This window comes from Trachemys scripta, chromosome 3 (assembly GCF_013100865.1).
Source record: "Trachemys scripta elegans isolate TJP31775 chromosome 3, CAS_Tse_1.0, whole genome shotgun sequence".
In the NCBI taxonomy this organism is placed as follows: domain Eukaryota; kingdom Metazoa; phylum Chordata; order Testudines; family Emydidae; genus Trachemys; species Trachemys scripta.
The window spans coordinates 113094374-113111799 of NC_048300.1; the positions used below are offsets into that span (position 1 = coordinate 113094374).

A 17426-nucleotide genomic window follows, 5' to 3' on the forward strand; every position below is an offset into this window, starting at 1 on the left:
GCCCCCCTCAGTGCAGGACGCACTAGGCCCGCGGGGGGGGGCACAAGGCCCTGGGGAGGGCGTCAGGCCCCTCTTGCCTCAGGCTATGGGGAGAGAGGCGCGGCCGCCCCGAGCGGCTCCTCTCCTCTGCGGGCCCGTCTCCCCAGCTCAGGCCGCCCTCATCTTCCCGTGGGGGGGGGGGGGGGGGGGCGAGGCGCGTCTCTTGCCCGGGGGGGGGAGGGGGGGTCCCAGTCTCCGTGGGCGGGGGCCCTACCTGGCTCCAGGTGATGAGCTGGTTGCTGGGCGCCTCCCCCAGCAGCGCCCACAGTTTGCTCAGGAAGGCCGGGACACCCGCGCTCGCGGCCGCCAGCTGCTGCTGCTTCATTGTCGTTGTAGTAGGACCAGGACGGAGCTAGGCTGGCGTGGACGGGCCGCGTGCGCGCATGCGCACCTACCTCCGCAGAACACTGACCTCACACGCCTGCGCGCGTGTGTGGCGTTCCCCTATACCGCCACACGCCCTTTACATAACAGGTCCACGTGCACCGCCCTCACGTGCAACAACAGTGCCAGCCCAGTGTTCCTATTGGACGGAACGCGGAACGGCGCAGGGAATCTTTGCGACCCTCAGCGGGAGGGCGGAGCCTCAACCTGAGATTCTATGTAAATGACGAGTCGCCCCAGCCAATCGGGAAGTGATTCTCTGCAGGGCCGGGTGAACGTGAGTGCTGTGCACGTGAGCGACAAGGCGGGGGGAGCAGCCTAGACCAGGAGTGGACGGGGCCTGGCCTCGCGGGACAAAGGCGCGGGGGTGAGGAGCAGCTGCAGGGGCTGGCACGGTTAGGGAAGGAACCTGCTCTTCCCTGTCCCGATCAAGAAACTACCTATCTGAAGAGTCAATAAATGAATACTGGAGATACTGCTTGCAGGAGGTGATGCAGCCATAATTGTGCCCTTATACCAGGGGTGGCAAAATATGGCCTGCAGGTCAGATCCAGCCCGTCTAACATTTCTGTCTGGCCTGCCATGACTCTAGCGGCACAGCAGGGTGCTCAGGGAGGCTGCCTGCATGCCATGGACCCATGCCACTCCTGCAAGTGGGCAGCTGCTGCTGTTGCTGGTATGTCTCTGTGCACCCCTGCAGGGGAAGCAGCTCTGTGTGCTGCCCATGTCCCCAGCACCATCCTCACAGCTCTCATTGACCGGAAAATGGCCAATGGGTGCTGCAGGGGCGGGACTTGCAGGGCACAGAGACCCGCTGCCCCTTTCCTCCCAAGGTGTGCGCAGAGATGTGCCAGCAGCAGCTGCTTCTAGGAGCAGTGTGGTAAGCACCTCCTACCTAGCGCCTGCACCACGCGTGCCTTCTGACACCCCGTCCCAAGTCAGAACCCCCATCCTGCATTCAAACTCCCTCCCAGAGCTCACACCCCTCACCGTCTCCTGCAGCCCACCACACAGCACCATCCTGGAGCTCCCTCCTGCACTCAAACTCCCTCCCAGAAACCCACACCATCTCCATTAATATAGCAGAAATGTGCGGCCCGTGATGACTTACCAAAAGTTGTGGAGTGGCCCTCCTGCAAAAATTATTGCCCACCCCTGCCTTATACCTTGCAGTCAGCATTGCTACTGGACTGCTTCTTAATCTTGGCTACACTATTTCACTTATACCTTCAGATGCAGACAGCATATTTTAATCCCCCTTCTTTTCCCCTAATTTCACTGGCACTAGGGGCTTAGATGTCCACACATTCTTTTTGCTAAGACACATCACATTGGTGCTGTAGTATCACTGCTGATGGACTGTCTCCATGCTTTAGTTTTTCCTTTTGAATAAATCAGCAATGGTTGGTGTTTGTTGTAAAAAGGTACAGTAACATTTTTGCAGTGAGGAGGGTAGATGGAGACTGATAAAGAGACAAAGTGGATGAGGTAATGTCATTTATTGGACCAATGGCTGTCTCTCTGACAAACAGAAGTTGGTCCAATAAATGACAAAGCAAAATATTTATGTGAACTTGCTTCTGCACCTGTGGACACCGATATGCCATTCTTGCATAACTAGCATAACAGACTCTCTGTATAATCATCAAAATGAACTATTTAGAATATCATTTTGATATCCTCGTGCTTTTTTTTTTTTTTTTGCAACTTAGTTTGGTGGAATCTAAAGCATCTTTCCCACCCTCCTTCACAGAAATACATTCAAACAACTGTCTAAGAAATTGTACATCATAGACGGTAGATGCCAAGTTAGACTTGTACTTTTTTACTGTTGTCAAATACTTGGTATTGTAGACACACAAAAACTATCCCGAATCTCAGACTTCTGGTCTTATGTACAATAGGACTGAATAATTCAGTGCACTGACAGGGGTTATAAGACTGAATATTTTCTTTATTTTCATATCTTGGCTTTTCACACCACTTTGTTTAAATAGATAATTTAGAGGGCAATCAAGACCCAAACTGGGCTTTATTTTTTTTCTGGTGAAGTAGGAACAAAACATGTTTACTCAGTTGACTCTAATTCTGTAGTAACTACTTCAGTGGGAGTCATCATCACACAGCACAAAGGAGAGAGAAGGAATTTTTATTCCTTATAAAAACAAAGAAGACACTTGCCTCCCTTCTCTTAGTATAAGATTACAAAAAATTATTTTTTTATATCTGGAACCATCTGCTTTGATAAAGAAATGTTATCTATGCTAACTGACTTTTGTAAGCGTGTTTTTTAATTTAAAAAAACCACATTCGCTTAAACAAGTTTTCAGATGAAATATGCAGTACTTTAAGTACCTTAATTCAAGCTAACTAGTGACACAAAACAAATAGCCTCAGCTTTCTAGTTCATAAAGAATAATTCTGTTCTACCTGTAACTGAGTGAGATAACATGAATGTCTGTTGGTCAATTGGAAGTATACAGGAGTTGTGTACGTCAGTACAAAGAATTAATAGGGCACTATGTTGAACAAATTCTGAAACAACAATTTGTATTAAGTGCTTTCATGCTGTAGTGGTAGCTTTTCAGACTTGAAGAGCAGGTCTTTGTAAGCTCAAAAACTTATCTCTCTCATCAACAGAAGTTGGTCCAATAAAAGGTATTACCTCACCAACCATGTCTCTTAAATGCTAACAGGTCACTTTCAAGGGGAGAGGAAGGAGGCCCCCTTTTACAGAGTTTTAGGTTTCCAGAAAAGTTCTCCAGCCTAGTTTCAAGACATTGGAGGAAACAGGCAATTTGTTGAAAACATAGGCATGCCTAGTACATTGTTCTTCATGCATAAACATAATGAGCTTAGCAAAAGCAAAAAAAAAAAAAAAAAAAAAAACCCAAAACCCCTCTCCTCTAAGTGTAATCAGTATTCAGTTTTAAAACATGCATACCTTGATTATATTGAAGCCAGTTTTCTCCAGAACAAAGTCATGCATCTGTCAAGGAGATCTATTTCCTAGTCAAATAGCAACTTCTAAACTTCAGACCTTTAATAATGGAGCTATTAAAAAAGTCAAACTGGAAATGAATCTCAAGGAGAGGCTGAACAGCTTTTACTCAGACTTCATCATAAAGAAAGCAACAACTAGGATTGCCAGATTTGGTTGGACGTGTTCCTAGAGGTTTCTTTGCATGACATAATCTTTAATTAAAGATTAATCTTTAATACCTGGAGACACCAGGCCAATCCTGAAGGGTTGGCAACTGTAGCAACAACCCCAGTTTCACCACACACTATTGTTCTCAGATCACCTTTAAAGAAGCTAGTTTTCTAAATCCTTCGTGCCTTCTTAAACAACTGGTCTGAAGAATAACGAAATGCTCTACTAGAACCCATTTCCTTCTCCACATTAAACAAACCTTTAAAAAATACAGAGGAGAACTTAAAACTGATATTTACAATGAAATTGGTGTCTAAGAAGCTATTTTGTGTTTAACTCACCCATGTATGTGTCTGGGTATTTTCATGTAACATTTTAGTGCCACAATACCCAGATCCAACAAAATCAGCGAATGGCAATGTTACTATTGATGGTTTGTTTAGTCAACAGGTGTCAGAAAAAAGAAAGTCAAATTTTACAGTCTTCCTAAAACAAAGACTAACAAGGTCATCTTGATGCTATTTCCACTAAGATTGAAACCCATCTGATATACAAGGAAATACCATGGAAAAGAGTATTTAAGATCTATTACTTTAAAAATAGTTTCCTTTCCACTGCACAAATTTTATGCTAAAGAAATGGACATTGATTTCAAGCTGTATCATGCAGTTGCCCTCTTTAAATAGCAGGCAATTTCAGCAGTCCACACAATTCTTTAGCAGACCACTTTCTCAGCCATTAGCTTCCTTGTGAAAAGAGATGTCCTGATTATCATCAGTTTTATGGGATATCTTTTCAGTGTCACTACTGGAATGACAAATGTATCCTTATAGCGTAACGCATAGTGTAATCCAACTTCATAAAGGTAATAACAAAGCAGTTGTGGTAGAGAAGGTTGAATGGGTTGTTCATGCTGAGTAGCAGATTTCTTTTAAATAAATATTATTTTGTTTTCAAAGAATTACTGCTTGTGTGTCCATCCTTGAGCAGAAGGCTGTATCCAGGTCCTTTCAAGGGTTAGCAAGATTAGCTTGCTCTGGGGAGCCCTTTGTGGGATGGAGACAAGCCCCCTGGTAACACCCTGGCAATTCTTCTAGGGTGAACCACCATCTTATCATCCCTTTGGATAAAGCAAATTGCATAGTCTTAGGCAAACCATTATTGGAGTGCTTGAGGTCCATATTCTGGGGTACCAAATTGGTGTCCCTGAAAGGGTGGGCTCGAGGGACTGTTTGAATCCTGGAGCTAGTTGTAGTGTCCCATGCCAGTTTGAGAGCTAACAAATTGGCATCCCTGAATTGGTGGGCTTGAGGCACTATTTAAAACCCTAAGGCTTGAAAGCATTATTTTAAGGTCTAGAGGTTACAGTGCCCCCTATCGGATATGAGGAAATTGATACCAAGCAGGATTTTTTTTTCTCTTCTTTCTTTCTTCTTTTCTCTGTTGTTTGTTTCATGATTGTTCTAAGAACAACCAGTTTTTCGATGAAGTACATTGAAGGTAAGTGAATATAGTTATAAGATAAGCTTAGGACTTTTATTGTAGGATTTGAAAGGTACCTATTAGGAATAGTTGTTGATTATACTGATGCTGGCGCTGCAATCCTAATAGAATTAGGAAGCCCAGGTAAATGTTTTAGGCTGATGGAAAGGTCAGCAGTGCAATTGACGCTGGAGCAAATTACCCCAATAAATCAGGGAGCTTAGAATATTTAGGGCTGGTGGAAGGGTCAGTATAGTGTTGTAGGTTAAGTGTAAAAGATAAAATTGCAAGTGCAAATCAAGGATCGCAACCGAGATTTTCATCTGGCAGAGTAGCTTGAATAAAGGTAGTTAGGCCAAAAGAATGACAATTCAGCTAAAGGAGACAAAATTGGGCAGCTAAGGTCTAAGGGAGGCAGATTCTGGGGTCAGGCACCAAGGATAGGAAGGTCTTGGGAGGCAGACTTTATCCCAAAAACTCAGATAAAGTCAAGCACCAACAGCAGAAGCTGGAAGGAGGCAGACTTTCTACAATTCCCTTGGAATAAACTCATTGCTGAGATCACTGGAGTCCTAGTCCTGAGCAAGGATAAGATTGGTGGTATAAGAGGCCAAAAGTGGTTGTCCAAGTAACAGGCGATCACAGCCTGTGTAAGGATTGGTGCCTAAGAGGCAGAGCTAACTTGCCGATTAACTACGATTGTAGTAAGTGAAAAAGGTAGGAACTTGGGTCAATATTTGGCTAGCCGCTTGCAGCAGTACGTAAATTCGTTAAAGAACTTACGATTCAGGTGTGGCCGGGATTATTCTATGCCCAAGACCATTACTTGGCAAGTAAGGTTTTGAAGGAGTGGGAGTGGTGTGTAAGTTTGCGAACAACTTACCACTCAGGTATGGCCAAAGTTGTACCCGGAAACCATTACCTGGTCAGTAAGATTGGCAGCAGTTTGTGAGCTTTGAGGAAGCTTACAAACCCAGGTGACCGGGGTTGTAATTATACATTGGAGAGCATTACCTGGCCAAGCGGGTAGCGTCAGCATGATGACAAAAGGGAAAACAAGGCATTATAATAGTTTAGAAATAATGCTGGGAAACAGCTTAGAAGATTTTGTTAAAAAGGTAGGACATGATCCTTGGAAGGAGAATGCATTTGTTGGGCCTGGTGCTCACCAGCAACTGTGCAGGCAATGGGAACAATGGATTCAACCCAAGAGAAATGTTTTTTTCTCAGGAGAACTAAGCAAAAAGAATTAAAACCAAGCAGCTTTACAAGAGTTACAGCTTGTGGCCTGTACTACTGATGAAGAAATAGATAGATTAATAAACAGAATACAAGACCTAAAGACGGGGGGGGGGGGGGGGAAGAACAAAGAATTAGCTAATTTAAAAGCAGAAGCTGATATATTAAGAGCAACTGTTGACTCAAAAAGTACAGATTGTTGAGTCACAAAATGAGTTAAATAAAATAAACGAATAAATGAAAGAAGTTGAAAAATGGAAGCAGAAAGTGATGGTCAGACAAGCTGCAATGAGAGTGGTACTCTCAGACAGAGAAGAAAATAAATAAATAAATCATGCCATTTGTAAAAGACAGAACTGCGCATTAAAGGAGGAATTAAGAGCAAGCAAAGGAATAATAGCTACAATAAAAGCTGGAAATAATGAAGAGGTGGAATTGGATGAAGAGAACTTAGGTCCTCCTGGTTATGAAGATTACTCCAAAGAACACTTTCTGGAACTCTAAAAAACATTAAACGAGGAGCTGGAAGAATTGCAGAGGCCACCTCCCTTAGTTACTGTGGCGGTAATAATTGGAGCTAAAACCACTGTGAAAGGAAACCAGAGAGGTCAAGAAGAAAGAGTAGAAGAAAGACCATATACCCCTCAATGGGTTAGGGCTTTGGGAACGTCTATGGGACCCTTAAATAAGAATACAGTGGTTGGTTGGTTATCCAAGACATCAGGGATACCTGGGTTAACAAGGAGGGATCTCTCATCAGCCAGGTGTGACCAAGGTGAGACTCACGAGTAGTGAGGAATTGTGCCAGGATGAAGAAATGTGGGCTCAGTGGCCTGAAGGGAAAAGCCTTGAGCCAGCACTGGACAAGACCACACACTCCTTGGACTCACCAAATTATGAAATGTTTGATTTGTAAACAAGTTTAGAACCCAGCAAAGAAGGGATTGTAATGAAGGATTTTGCTTTTAGATGCTCTAAAAGACTTTGCAACCTTGAAGAGAAACTGAAAAAGAGGTTTAAATATTGTAAAAATTTCACTTCTCCCAATTGATATAATTAAGGTGGTGACAATATCAGGACACTTTGACTTGCATAAAACAGCAGTTAGTTTTAAGATTAAGGCTTTAGATAAATAGTAATTAGTTATAGTTTGGAGTTAGAAATCCAAAATGGTGAACTCAATAATCCTCTATGAAAGACATTGGATTAGGGTATGGAAAATTCTGTCAACTAATAGGGAATGATTCAGCATTTCTCCCAAGACCTCAAGGGGAGGAGCTAAGGCTAAATATGATGTTAGAGGAAGGCGCTCTACCCAAAATGGCATCAGGAGAGGAGCTTTGCTATCTAAAAATAGGATGATGTAAGAGGGGAGAGAGAGAGAGAAATAGCAATTATGGTAATGTCTGGAAACTAATTGGCTAAGCCAGGCTAATTATCTGTGCTAATGAGCTGACCGTAAGAAAGCAACCAGCATGTAAGGCCGACAGCTAGCATTGTCTATTGTATTCAATCAGTTGAAATCAGTAAATTTGACACTAAAAGTTCTCTACAAATAAATTAGGTCATCCGTGACTCAACTTGCTACAGTAACCGATATACATAACATTTCATAAATTACTTTAGAAAACAAGTTCATTATTTAGTGCATGTTCATTAGCCTCATCAATTGGGGATACCTACTGCATTTATCCTTCAGTTTAGTTAACTAAAGTAGTTGCAGTTTTTTTTTCTCTCTCTCTCTCTCTCTCTCTCTATATATATATATATATATTACAGCTGGTTGTATGGGCACATCATTGGTTGATGCAATGGACTGGCATGGTGACTCTGGAAAATTTCAGTGGAGCATGTAAATACATTTTTAGTGTTCTGAGTAGGGAATGTCATGGTGTATAATAGACTGGTTGCAAACACCAAACAGATTAACAAGATTTCTCTGTTTAAAGAGAATACAGGGACTATGTCTAGAATTTCATAGAAGGGGATGCCAAACAAATTATATCTTTAGTTCTTTCCTGCCATTTTCCCCTAAAAATTCCTATCCCCTCTTTCTTCCCCCGCCATCTTCCATCTTGCTCCCTCTGTCTAGCAGGATAAATATTTTTAGAATAGTTACCGTCAGCTCTATCATGGGGTAACCTCCACTGACCATATTTAGCTGCTCTATTGCTGCTGACAGGATAATTCTAGCTTTATTTCCAGCAGTATGCCATGCTGTAATTAATTTCTAATTTGATGGTGTAATGAATGGCTTCCAGTCCTTCAAAGTTAAGTATCACTTAGAGGAGAAACAGCACGTTTTGGCATATTTACATTTGTTTTTGGCATCATTACAATCTACTATCAATTTTACAACTGTCATAACTATAAAGGGAAGGGTAACAGCCCTCCTGTGTACAATACTATAAAATCCTTCCTGGCTAGAGACACCAAAATCTTTTTACCTGTAAAGGATTAAGAAGCTCAGATAACCTGGCTGACACCTGACCCAAAGGACCAATAAGGGGACAAGATACTTTCAAATCTTGGTGGGGGAAAGGTTTATGTTTGTGCTCTTCGGTTTGGGGGTTGTTCGCTCTTGGGACTAAGAGGGACCAGACATCAATTCATGCTCTCCAAATCTTTCTGAACAAGTCTCTCATATTTCAAACTTGTAAGTAACAGCCAGGCAAGGCGTGTTAGTTTTGTCTTTGTTTTCTCAACTTGTAAATGTTCCTTTTACTAGAGGGTTTACCTCTGGTTGCTGTACCTTTGAACCTAAGGCTAGAGGGGGGTCCTCTGGGCTCTTTGAATCTGATTACCCTGTAAAGTTATTTTCCATCCTGATTTTACAGAGATGATTTTTACTTTTCTTTCTTTAATTAAAAGCCTTCTTTTTAAGAACCTGATTGATTTTTCCTTGTGTCCTTTTTCCAAGGGGATTGAATCTGGACTCACCAGGAATTGGTGGGGGAAAGGAGGGGGGATGGTTAAATTCTCCTTGTGTTAAGATCCAAGGGTTTGGATCGGTGTTCACCAGGAAATTGGTGAAGAAGTCTCTCAAGGCTACCCAGGGAAGGGAGTTAGCACTTGGGAGTGGTGGCAGCAAAACTAGATCTAAGCTGGTAGTTCAATTTAGGGGTTCACATGCAGGCCCCCATATCTGTACTCTAAAGTTCAGAGTGGGGAAGGAACCTTGACAACAGCATACACATAATAGTGGAATCTGGCCTCCACCTTCAAATAATCAATAAAATACTGGTACTGTACTTAATGCCCCTTTATGGCTATGTTTTTGTTCTCCTCTTTTTTTTTTTTATTAATGGAGATATCCCATCTCCTAGAACTGGAAAGGACCTTGAAAGGTCATTGAGTCCAGCCCCCTGCCTTCACTAGCAGGACCAAGTACTGATTTTTCCCCAGATCTCTAAGTGGCCCCCTCAAGGATTGAACTCACAACCCTGGGTTTAGTAGGCCAATGCTCAAACCACTGAGCTATCCCTCCCTCTAAAATTGCATATTTTGATCGTGAATTTTGGAAATGGTACATTGCTTTTTCCACGGTTATATGTAAAAGCCTGCTAGATGAGCCTTCATTCTCTGGATACCAACGATTATCCTCTTATTCCAATTTCCCTCCGTGTTCAGTTTTAGTCTGGTTTTTCAGGCTAACCTAGCTCCTAGTTTCAATCTGAAGAATATTGCCGCAAGAAAGAGATTTATTATAATTAATGCCCTCTGGAGGTGCTGGGGTTACTGTCATTAAGGTTTCGTTAAGAGAAAAACAGATGTCATATATTACTGGCTTTCATTGTGTGGTAAGAACTAGATTGAAATTGGAATGTGAGAAATCAATGATGCAATTAATGAATTCAATGCATTTTAAAATAACTTTGAAGTAGTCTATTCTCAAATTCATCTGAATTATTTTTGTTTTTAGAACACTGCATCACAGACTTGCAGCCAAACTGTCAACTTGCCCCCAACACAGTGAAACAAGCAACCTTTACTAATGTAATCACTTTAATTTTTGTGCTTATTATACAAAGCTTCTATCCATTAACTTCTTGGAAATGATTGTGCCAGATGGTCACTGCATTGGCCTAAAAGATTAAAATCTATTGTCCAGTGTAGAGGGCTTTGGGAACAGTATTTTGCCATGTCCAATACAGGGAGCTTTTTCTGCTTGTACATGATTTGAAATAGATTTTAGTTCACTGTGCAAAACTGTAGTTTTTAATTCACATTATGAAAGCTTTATCTTAGCAGATGATATGATATAAAAATGTAAAATTGAAATCAGGGCTCAGATAGTTCAGGAGAAACTTTAATACTCAAACAAATGGGAAAACATCCTGGAAACTAAATACTATTTTTAAATTCACCACAAAAATAAACTTGACATTTTAAATCTTTATCGAGATCTTCCATAAAATCTCTTATTTCTTTGCTGAATGTACAGCAGGTAGCTGTTTTGACAGCAAAACCCTGTTTGCTACTTATGGTGACACCAAGGATGGAGTCTTGTGAATAACTATTAAAATTACCCTATAAACAAAGACCACATAAAATTCAAGCTCTGTTGGAGAAAAATCATGTTGATATAACTGATGTGAGAAGTGTGCTTATTTTTATGTTTTTTTTTCCAAAAGGAGGATTAACTTCCCAATCTTTTTTATTTAATACAGAACATCCCTCATCCAAATCAGTGTCTTTATTGAAATTTCAGCTTTTAAATAGTTACTTCAGGGTTGCCATGATAAACATATGGGAAAAGTGGGAAACAGAAAATTATACTGTCCAAAACCCAGCAAATAAAACCTATATGCTATATCTCTTCTAATCTGAACTGTGAAATCCTAACTGGTGCCTGTTCCTATGCACACTCCAAAAGAGAAATCTAGCCCCATTCTGTGTTTTGCAGTGGACATGCTGCTCCAGCCTTTTCTGTAACTGCACCAACAGACACACTACTGGCAATATAAATCAAAATTGGACCAATTTACACAGGCTCTACTACTGAGAACTTTCTATACGTATAATCAACTCTTCACACGTATAATAATTCAGTGAGATTTTACACAATTACATTAAAAAAGCAACTTATAGAAAAATCAAGTTTCATTTTGCCAGCAGCAAACCTAAATTGTTACAATTATATTAGGGCTGTCAAGCGATTAAAAAAATTAAGCATGAGATTAAAAAAAATTATTAATCACAGTTTTAATCACTTAAATAATAGCATGCCATTTAATTTTTTTTGTTTTCTACATTTTCAAATGTATTGATTACAATTACAACACAATACCAAATGTACAGTGCTCGCTTTATATTTTTATTTCAAATATTTGCACTGTAAAAAAAACAAAGTATTTCAATTCACCTTATACAAGTACTGTATTGCAATCTCTTTATCATGAAAGTACAACTTACAAATGTTAATTTTTTTTACATAACTGCACTCAAAAATTACACAATGTAAAATTTTAGAGCAGTGTTTCTCAAACTTTTTATGCTAGCAACTCCATTTGGACTTAAAAAATCATGACCTGCCCACTAGAAAAAACTATGATCCCCTACTTTCAGCCTTGTGGGGCTCCAGCCTTCAGCTCCCTTTGGGGCATGGGGCTGCAGCCTTCGGCCCTCCGCAGGACTCAATTCTTCAGTTCCCCTGCCACCTCCAGTGCTCCAGACTTCAGCCCCCCTCAGGGCTCTAGGCTTCCACCCCACTTGGGATACAGGACTCTGGGCTCCAGCCCCTCTGTGGGTGTGGGGCTCAGGGCTCCAATCCCCACATTGCCTCTGGAGTGTGATTAATGCATTTAAAAAATTAACATGTTAGTTGTGCTGTGAATTAATCCTTAATTGACAGCCCTAGTGCAAAGTGAAAGGTCATGGGGACTTATCAGTTGGAAGTGACAGAGGAGGAGTAAGACCTAGGTGTATTGGTTGATGACTGAGCTGCCCATGTGATGCAGCAGATGCAGCTGTGAAAAAGGCTAATTCAATCCCTTGGATGCATCAGGCAAGGGATTTCCGTAGAGATAGGAAAGTGTTATTACCATTGTACAAGGCACTGGTGAGACCTCATGTGGAATACTGAATGCAATTCTGGTCTCCCATGTTTGCAATTTAAATTGTTGAATTGCAAGTAATTTTATTTTAAATTACAAAAAATATTTAGTTTAGAGAACCAAGAAATGGTAGGCCAGCTCTTACTAATTGTTTCTTGTAATGCCAACTCAGGAATGTGGCTCCCACTGTTTTAGTCATAGGGGTTCTCTTACACACCTTAGGGGATGCCCTGATTAAAATCAAGCAGAATTAACAACCATGGCTATCTTATTAAAGAAAGGAAAAGAAAACATTAAACAAAACAACACCAATGACAGCCCACGAAAGCTTATGCTCAAATAAATTTGTTAGTCTCTGAAGTGCCACAAGTACTCCTGTTCTTATTGCTTAACTGATTAGTTCTGTTACAATCTCTGCTGTATGTCTCTCTGTGGAGAACTTCAGTAGAGATTACAATTTTGAGTAGACTGTCTCTGGAGGTATTCTTTGTTGGACAAGTTAAGACCAAAGTATATTGTTTTATATTGTTTCCCAAATTTATTGTGAGCGCAGCTTATTATTTTGTTCAATACTTAAGATGTTTTTGGGCAAATAATTTAAGGGCAGGTGAAACCCATCTAGTTATTAGTAACCAGTTCAGAATTGGGCAATGTAAACAATCTTAACTAGATCCTATGAAAATGAAGAAAACATTTTGATCAGTTACTTAGAAGAAAGAAGCCATTTAAAGGGCTGTCTTGTGATAGGCCAGTCACTAACATTAAGACTCTTGAATCCAATTAAATCCCACTGTTTCTTTGTTTACCAAAGTTTACCCCCATCTCCTCTGCAGAAACACATGATCTAACTATGTGGTGATTAACAAGAGAAACAGTTAATGTTTTAATCTACAATAATATTTCCATATCTCAATAAATTATTACAAGTGGTTTCAGAGTAGCAGCCGTGTTAGTCTGTATCTGCAAAAAGAACAGGAGTACTTGTGGCACCTTAGAGACTAACAAATTTATTAGAGCATAAGCTTTCGTGGACAACAGCCCACTTCTTCGGATGCATATAGAGTGGAATAAATATTGAGGAAATATATATATACACACATACAGAGAGCATAAACAGGTGGGAGTTGTCTTACCAACTCTGAGAGGCCAATTAAGTAAGAGGAAAAAAAAAAACTTTTGAAGTGATAATCAAGATAGCCCAGTACAGACAGTTTGATAAGAAGTGTGAGAATATTTACAAGGGGAGATGATTCAATGTTTATAACGGCTCGGCCATTCCCAGCTGTAGTCCACGAAAGCTTATGCTCTAATAAATCTGTTAGTCTCTAAGGTGCCACAAGTATTCCTGTTCTTATTACAAGTGGGTTTTTTAAATCTAATTCCCTTATCAGTGTCTGTTAACTTTCTCTCACCAATCAATGCTGAAGTCTTGGAGGTTTTATTTAGGTTGGTTTCCTCTTGAGTCTTCTTTTTTGTTCATTGCTGTCTGTGGTAGATTGTAGAGATGGACAGAATAAGTTGATGAGCATGAGTGTTTGCTGTTTAAACATAGCAGTGGGGAGAAGGAGCTGTGTGTGAGAGAGAGAGGAGGGGTGCTCATTTCAGAATTTTTTAAATTCTCCTTTTCCTTCCTATTTCCATTAAATTAGAAGAAAACAACTCTTTCAGGCTTGTTTAGATTCAAAATTGGTCACTGTCAACTTTTCACTGGCTCCATACTGTTGGAGGCTAGCTTAGGTGACACCTTCAGCTTCTGAATATGGAGTCTGTTTAATGAATATGCAACACTTCTAATTTCCTTTGTTCTTCTTGTGGTGGAAAAATCCCAAATATTTTAAAGTTAGAGTTTAATTTTTTTTATTTTTTATTCAATTCTTTTTCTGAGATATTCCTTCAATTTATTAGAGTTCCAGGAAATAAAATTCAGTTTTCAGAAAGTCAAATGCGCCTGTTCTTTATGTAACCCTTCTGCCAGGTGGAGCTGACAGCAACCAGGGCTGCCGGGTTCAATATCTAGGGGTTCCTTCCCATCCATACAACACACGACCACTTCAGCTCCCACCCAGTAACCTGGGAAAATTACACACCACCCCTGGGTGCCTCTGAGAAGCAATACTTCCCCACTCACAAGCACAGAATCTGAGTGTAGAAAATAAACTTTTAATAAAAGGAGAGAAGTAACTCAGAATTAGTTTGGAAAAACACCTCAAACAGGGTTCATAAACATAAATTATGAGCAAAAGACCACCCTTATGTAAGTTGGGCTGTGTCCTTTTCCCCTCAGGTTCTTAAGTCCAGCAACCCAAAAGTCCCTTTCACATGCCCTATACTTCTCTGCACCACACTCATGGTTGTGGTTCTTGGTCAGTGCAGACCCAGGGTTCAGAGGTGCGTATGCAGAATTCAACTTCCACCCTGAGTGGAGGGGAGGGTTAAGAGGCACCTTACTTGCTCCACTACTGGGACGTTCGTTCGCTTCCCCTCTCTGCTAGCTACCCGATCGCTGCACCTCTCTGCCAGATGCCCTGCTGGCCAGTCACTGGCTGCTCCCACCGGCCGCCTGCTCACCATTCCTGTCATGCCTCTCTGCCAGCCGCCCCACTGGCTACTCACCACCTACTTGTTCACCAGCTATCAGTTACCTTCTGCCACCTGCCTCTCTACTAAGAGACCGACATGCAGAGATCACAGCAATTTTCAGCTCGTTGAAGGCTGGACAGAAACACTGCCCCATTTCAAGTGATTTCAGCTCTTAATGATTGTTTAGCTCTTAGCAGGAAGGGCAGAAATACATTCCTACCACAAGAGGTTTCAGCTTTTAAATGAACATTTAAAATAATAAAGAGGCTCCTAAGAAAGCCTATTTAACTCTTCCTTTGAACTGGGGGGGGGGGGAGAAAGGTTAAACCAGTCCAGGAAGGACCCTTGGGGGATAGCTCACACCTCCTGGCCAAGACACCTGTCCCCCACCCCCTCTTACTTTCACAGGGCTCTGGCATTTGAGCCCCTGGCTTAACGAGGTTCTTTCAGCTGAGGGTGACCCCTCATTTGGGACAGGTTAAGCACAGTCCTGCTTCCCTGTATTCCTGCAATAATTACAACATTGGTAACAGCATTTCACTACCCCTGCATTCAGTACTAAAGTGATTTGTAACCCAACACCAGCCAAAGTTGATTACTTTGAGCAAAAAACTACTCTCCCTGCTGGATATCTAAGCAGAGCAGGAGCAAACTGTATTTACATAAACACCCTTTCCAAAGTCTCTACCCTTTCCAGCTAGCTGTCAGGGAAGAATTCATTCAGACCCTGCATACATTTACATAAAAGTGTTTTAATGCTCAGAACAGTCTTTTCAAATTAAATACCTCTTAAGTCTTAAATGGCAGTGATCCATGAAAAACTCTTTGGTCAGAGTGGTTTTCATCAGCAATTCACAAAAAAAAAAAGCCTTTAAAAAAATCAATCAACCACAGTCACTTTTGACTCTGTTTTCACAACACACAAAAGCTGTAATGTAAATGTGGCAGAATTATAGAGCTAGAGTAACCCTGTTTATCTGACTTTTCATTATCCAGCTGCCCATATTAATGAAATAACAGGCACACACAGGTCCAGAAGTGGGTGATCTCTCCAGTGGCTACTAGATGGCACTACAGCCTCACACTTTCCCATTCTCTAGCTTATCTGATTTTTTGATTATCTGATCTGGCCCTGGTCCCAGTTAGATCAGATTAACAAGGTTCTGCTGTATAATACATGATGGTTGATAAAGAGTAGAAACTTTTCTTCCCCATAACAGTGCTCTACAGCCAAAATGCTTCTGAAATAAATGTAGTCAAACTTTACTAATTCTGGGTCACTGAGAACGAAAATGATGCTTAAAATTGTTGATTGGCTCTAGTTTTCAAGATATGCTATTGGGTCAGTATATACGACCCTTGACTTGGGAATGGGGGAGTTATAAAGGGAAGGGATCTCAATTTAAACCAGAAATGACTAAAATACATCTTTGACTGGATCTATGAATAAATCTATGACTGGGTTTGGACAGTACTTGCTTTTTAGGCAAAACAATGAATGATGCAATCTGAAGCTGGTATTGCGTCATACATGATATGAATTGCATCATGTTATTCCTAGAAGTCATGGATGATGCAATCATAACAAAGCTTACATCATTCTGCTGAACAAATTGCCCTAGATCAACTCTAGAAATCATAAGTGTCAAGCTCTCTTATTTGTCAGTGCTTGATTTTGCAAAGGGACACATTTCTGTTTAGCCAAAGTGAGCAGAGATGCCTCGTACTTGTGTGAACAGTGCAGATAACTTCTGCTATGTTTGTGGTGAAGTGACTTTTGCATCACAAAAGCGCAGTATAATCACTATGGTTAAGAAAGCCTATCATCTTTATTTTGGCTGCAAAATTGGAGATCAGGACTAGAGGTGGGCCCCACACATATGCTGCAACACTTGTGCAACAAATCTTCGCCAGTGGTTGAACAGGAAAAGGAAATCTATGCCTTTTGCAGTGCCAATGATTTGGAGAGCCAACAGATCATACCAGCAATTGTTACTTCTGCATGGTGCCTCCAGTTGGAAAAGGTTGTCAAAGAAGAAAAAGTGGACTGTGCATTATCCAAAAATTCTATCAGCTATACGTCCAGTACCCCACGGAGAAGGACTGCCAGTTCCTGATGCACCAGAATCATTCTCACTTGAGTCAGACGAGGAAGAGGATGAAACTTCTGGTCCTGAACCATCAATGTCACAGGACCCACATTTTCTCCCATCCTCCTCCTCTGAACCACACCTCATAACACAAGGTGAACTGAATGACCTTTCAGGGATTTGGAACTACCCAAGAGTAAGGCAGAGCTGTTGGGCTCCAGACTACAGCAGTGGAATTTCCTGGCACGTGATGTTAGGGTTTCCATGTTCCGTGACCGTCAAAAGGATCTTGTCCCATTCTTCTTCATGGAAGGTGATCTTGTAGCCTGCAACAACATCAATGGTGTGATGGCAGCCCTCAACATCGTTCACGATCCAGATGAGTGGAGACTGTTCATTGAT

General features: G+C 41.2%; 1 protein-coding gene across 3 annotated transcripts in view; it reads right to left on the minus strand.

The window, feature by feature from the left end:
• Positions 1 to 456, minus strand: part of HSF2 (heat shock transcription factor 2) — a 38973-nt gene extending 38517 nt beyond the window's left edge. For all 3 annotated transcript variants that reach the window (XM_034765764.1, XM_034765763.1, XM_034765762.1), the window contains exon 1: positions 254 to 456. In XM_034765764.1, the coding sequence (XP_034621655.1) occupies positions 254 to 364 (111 nt within the window). In that variant the 5' untranslated portion in view covers positions 365 to 456. The remainder of the gene's footprint in view (positions 1 to 253) is intronic.
• Positions 457 to 17426: the final 16970 nt, after the last annotated feature.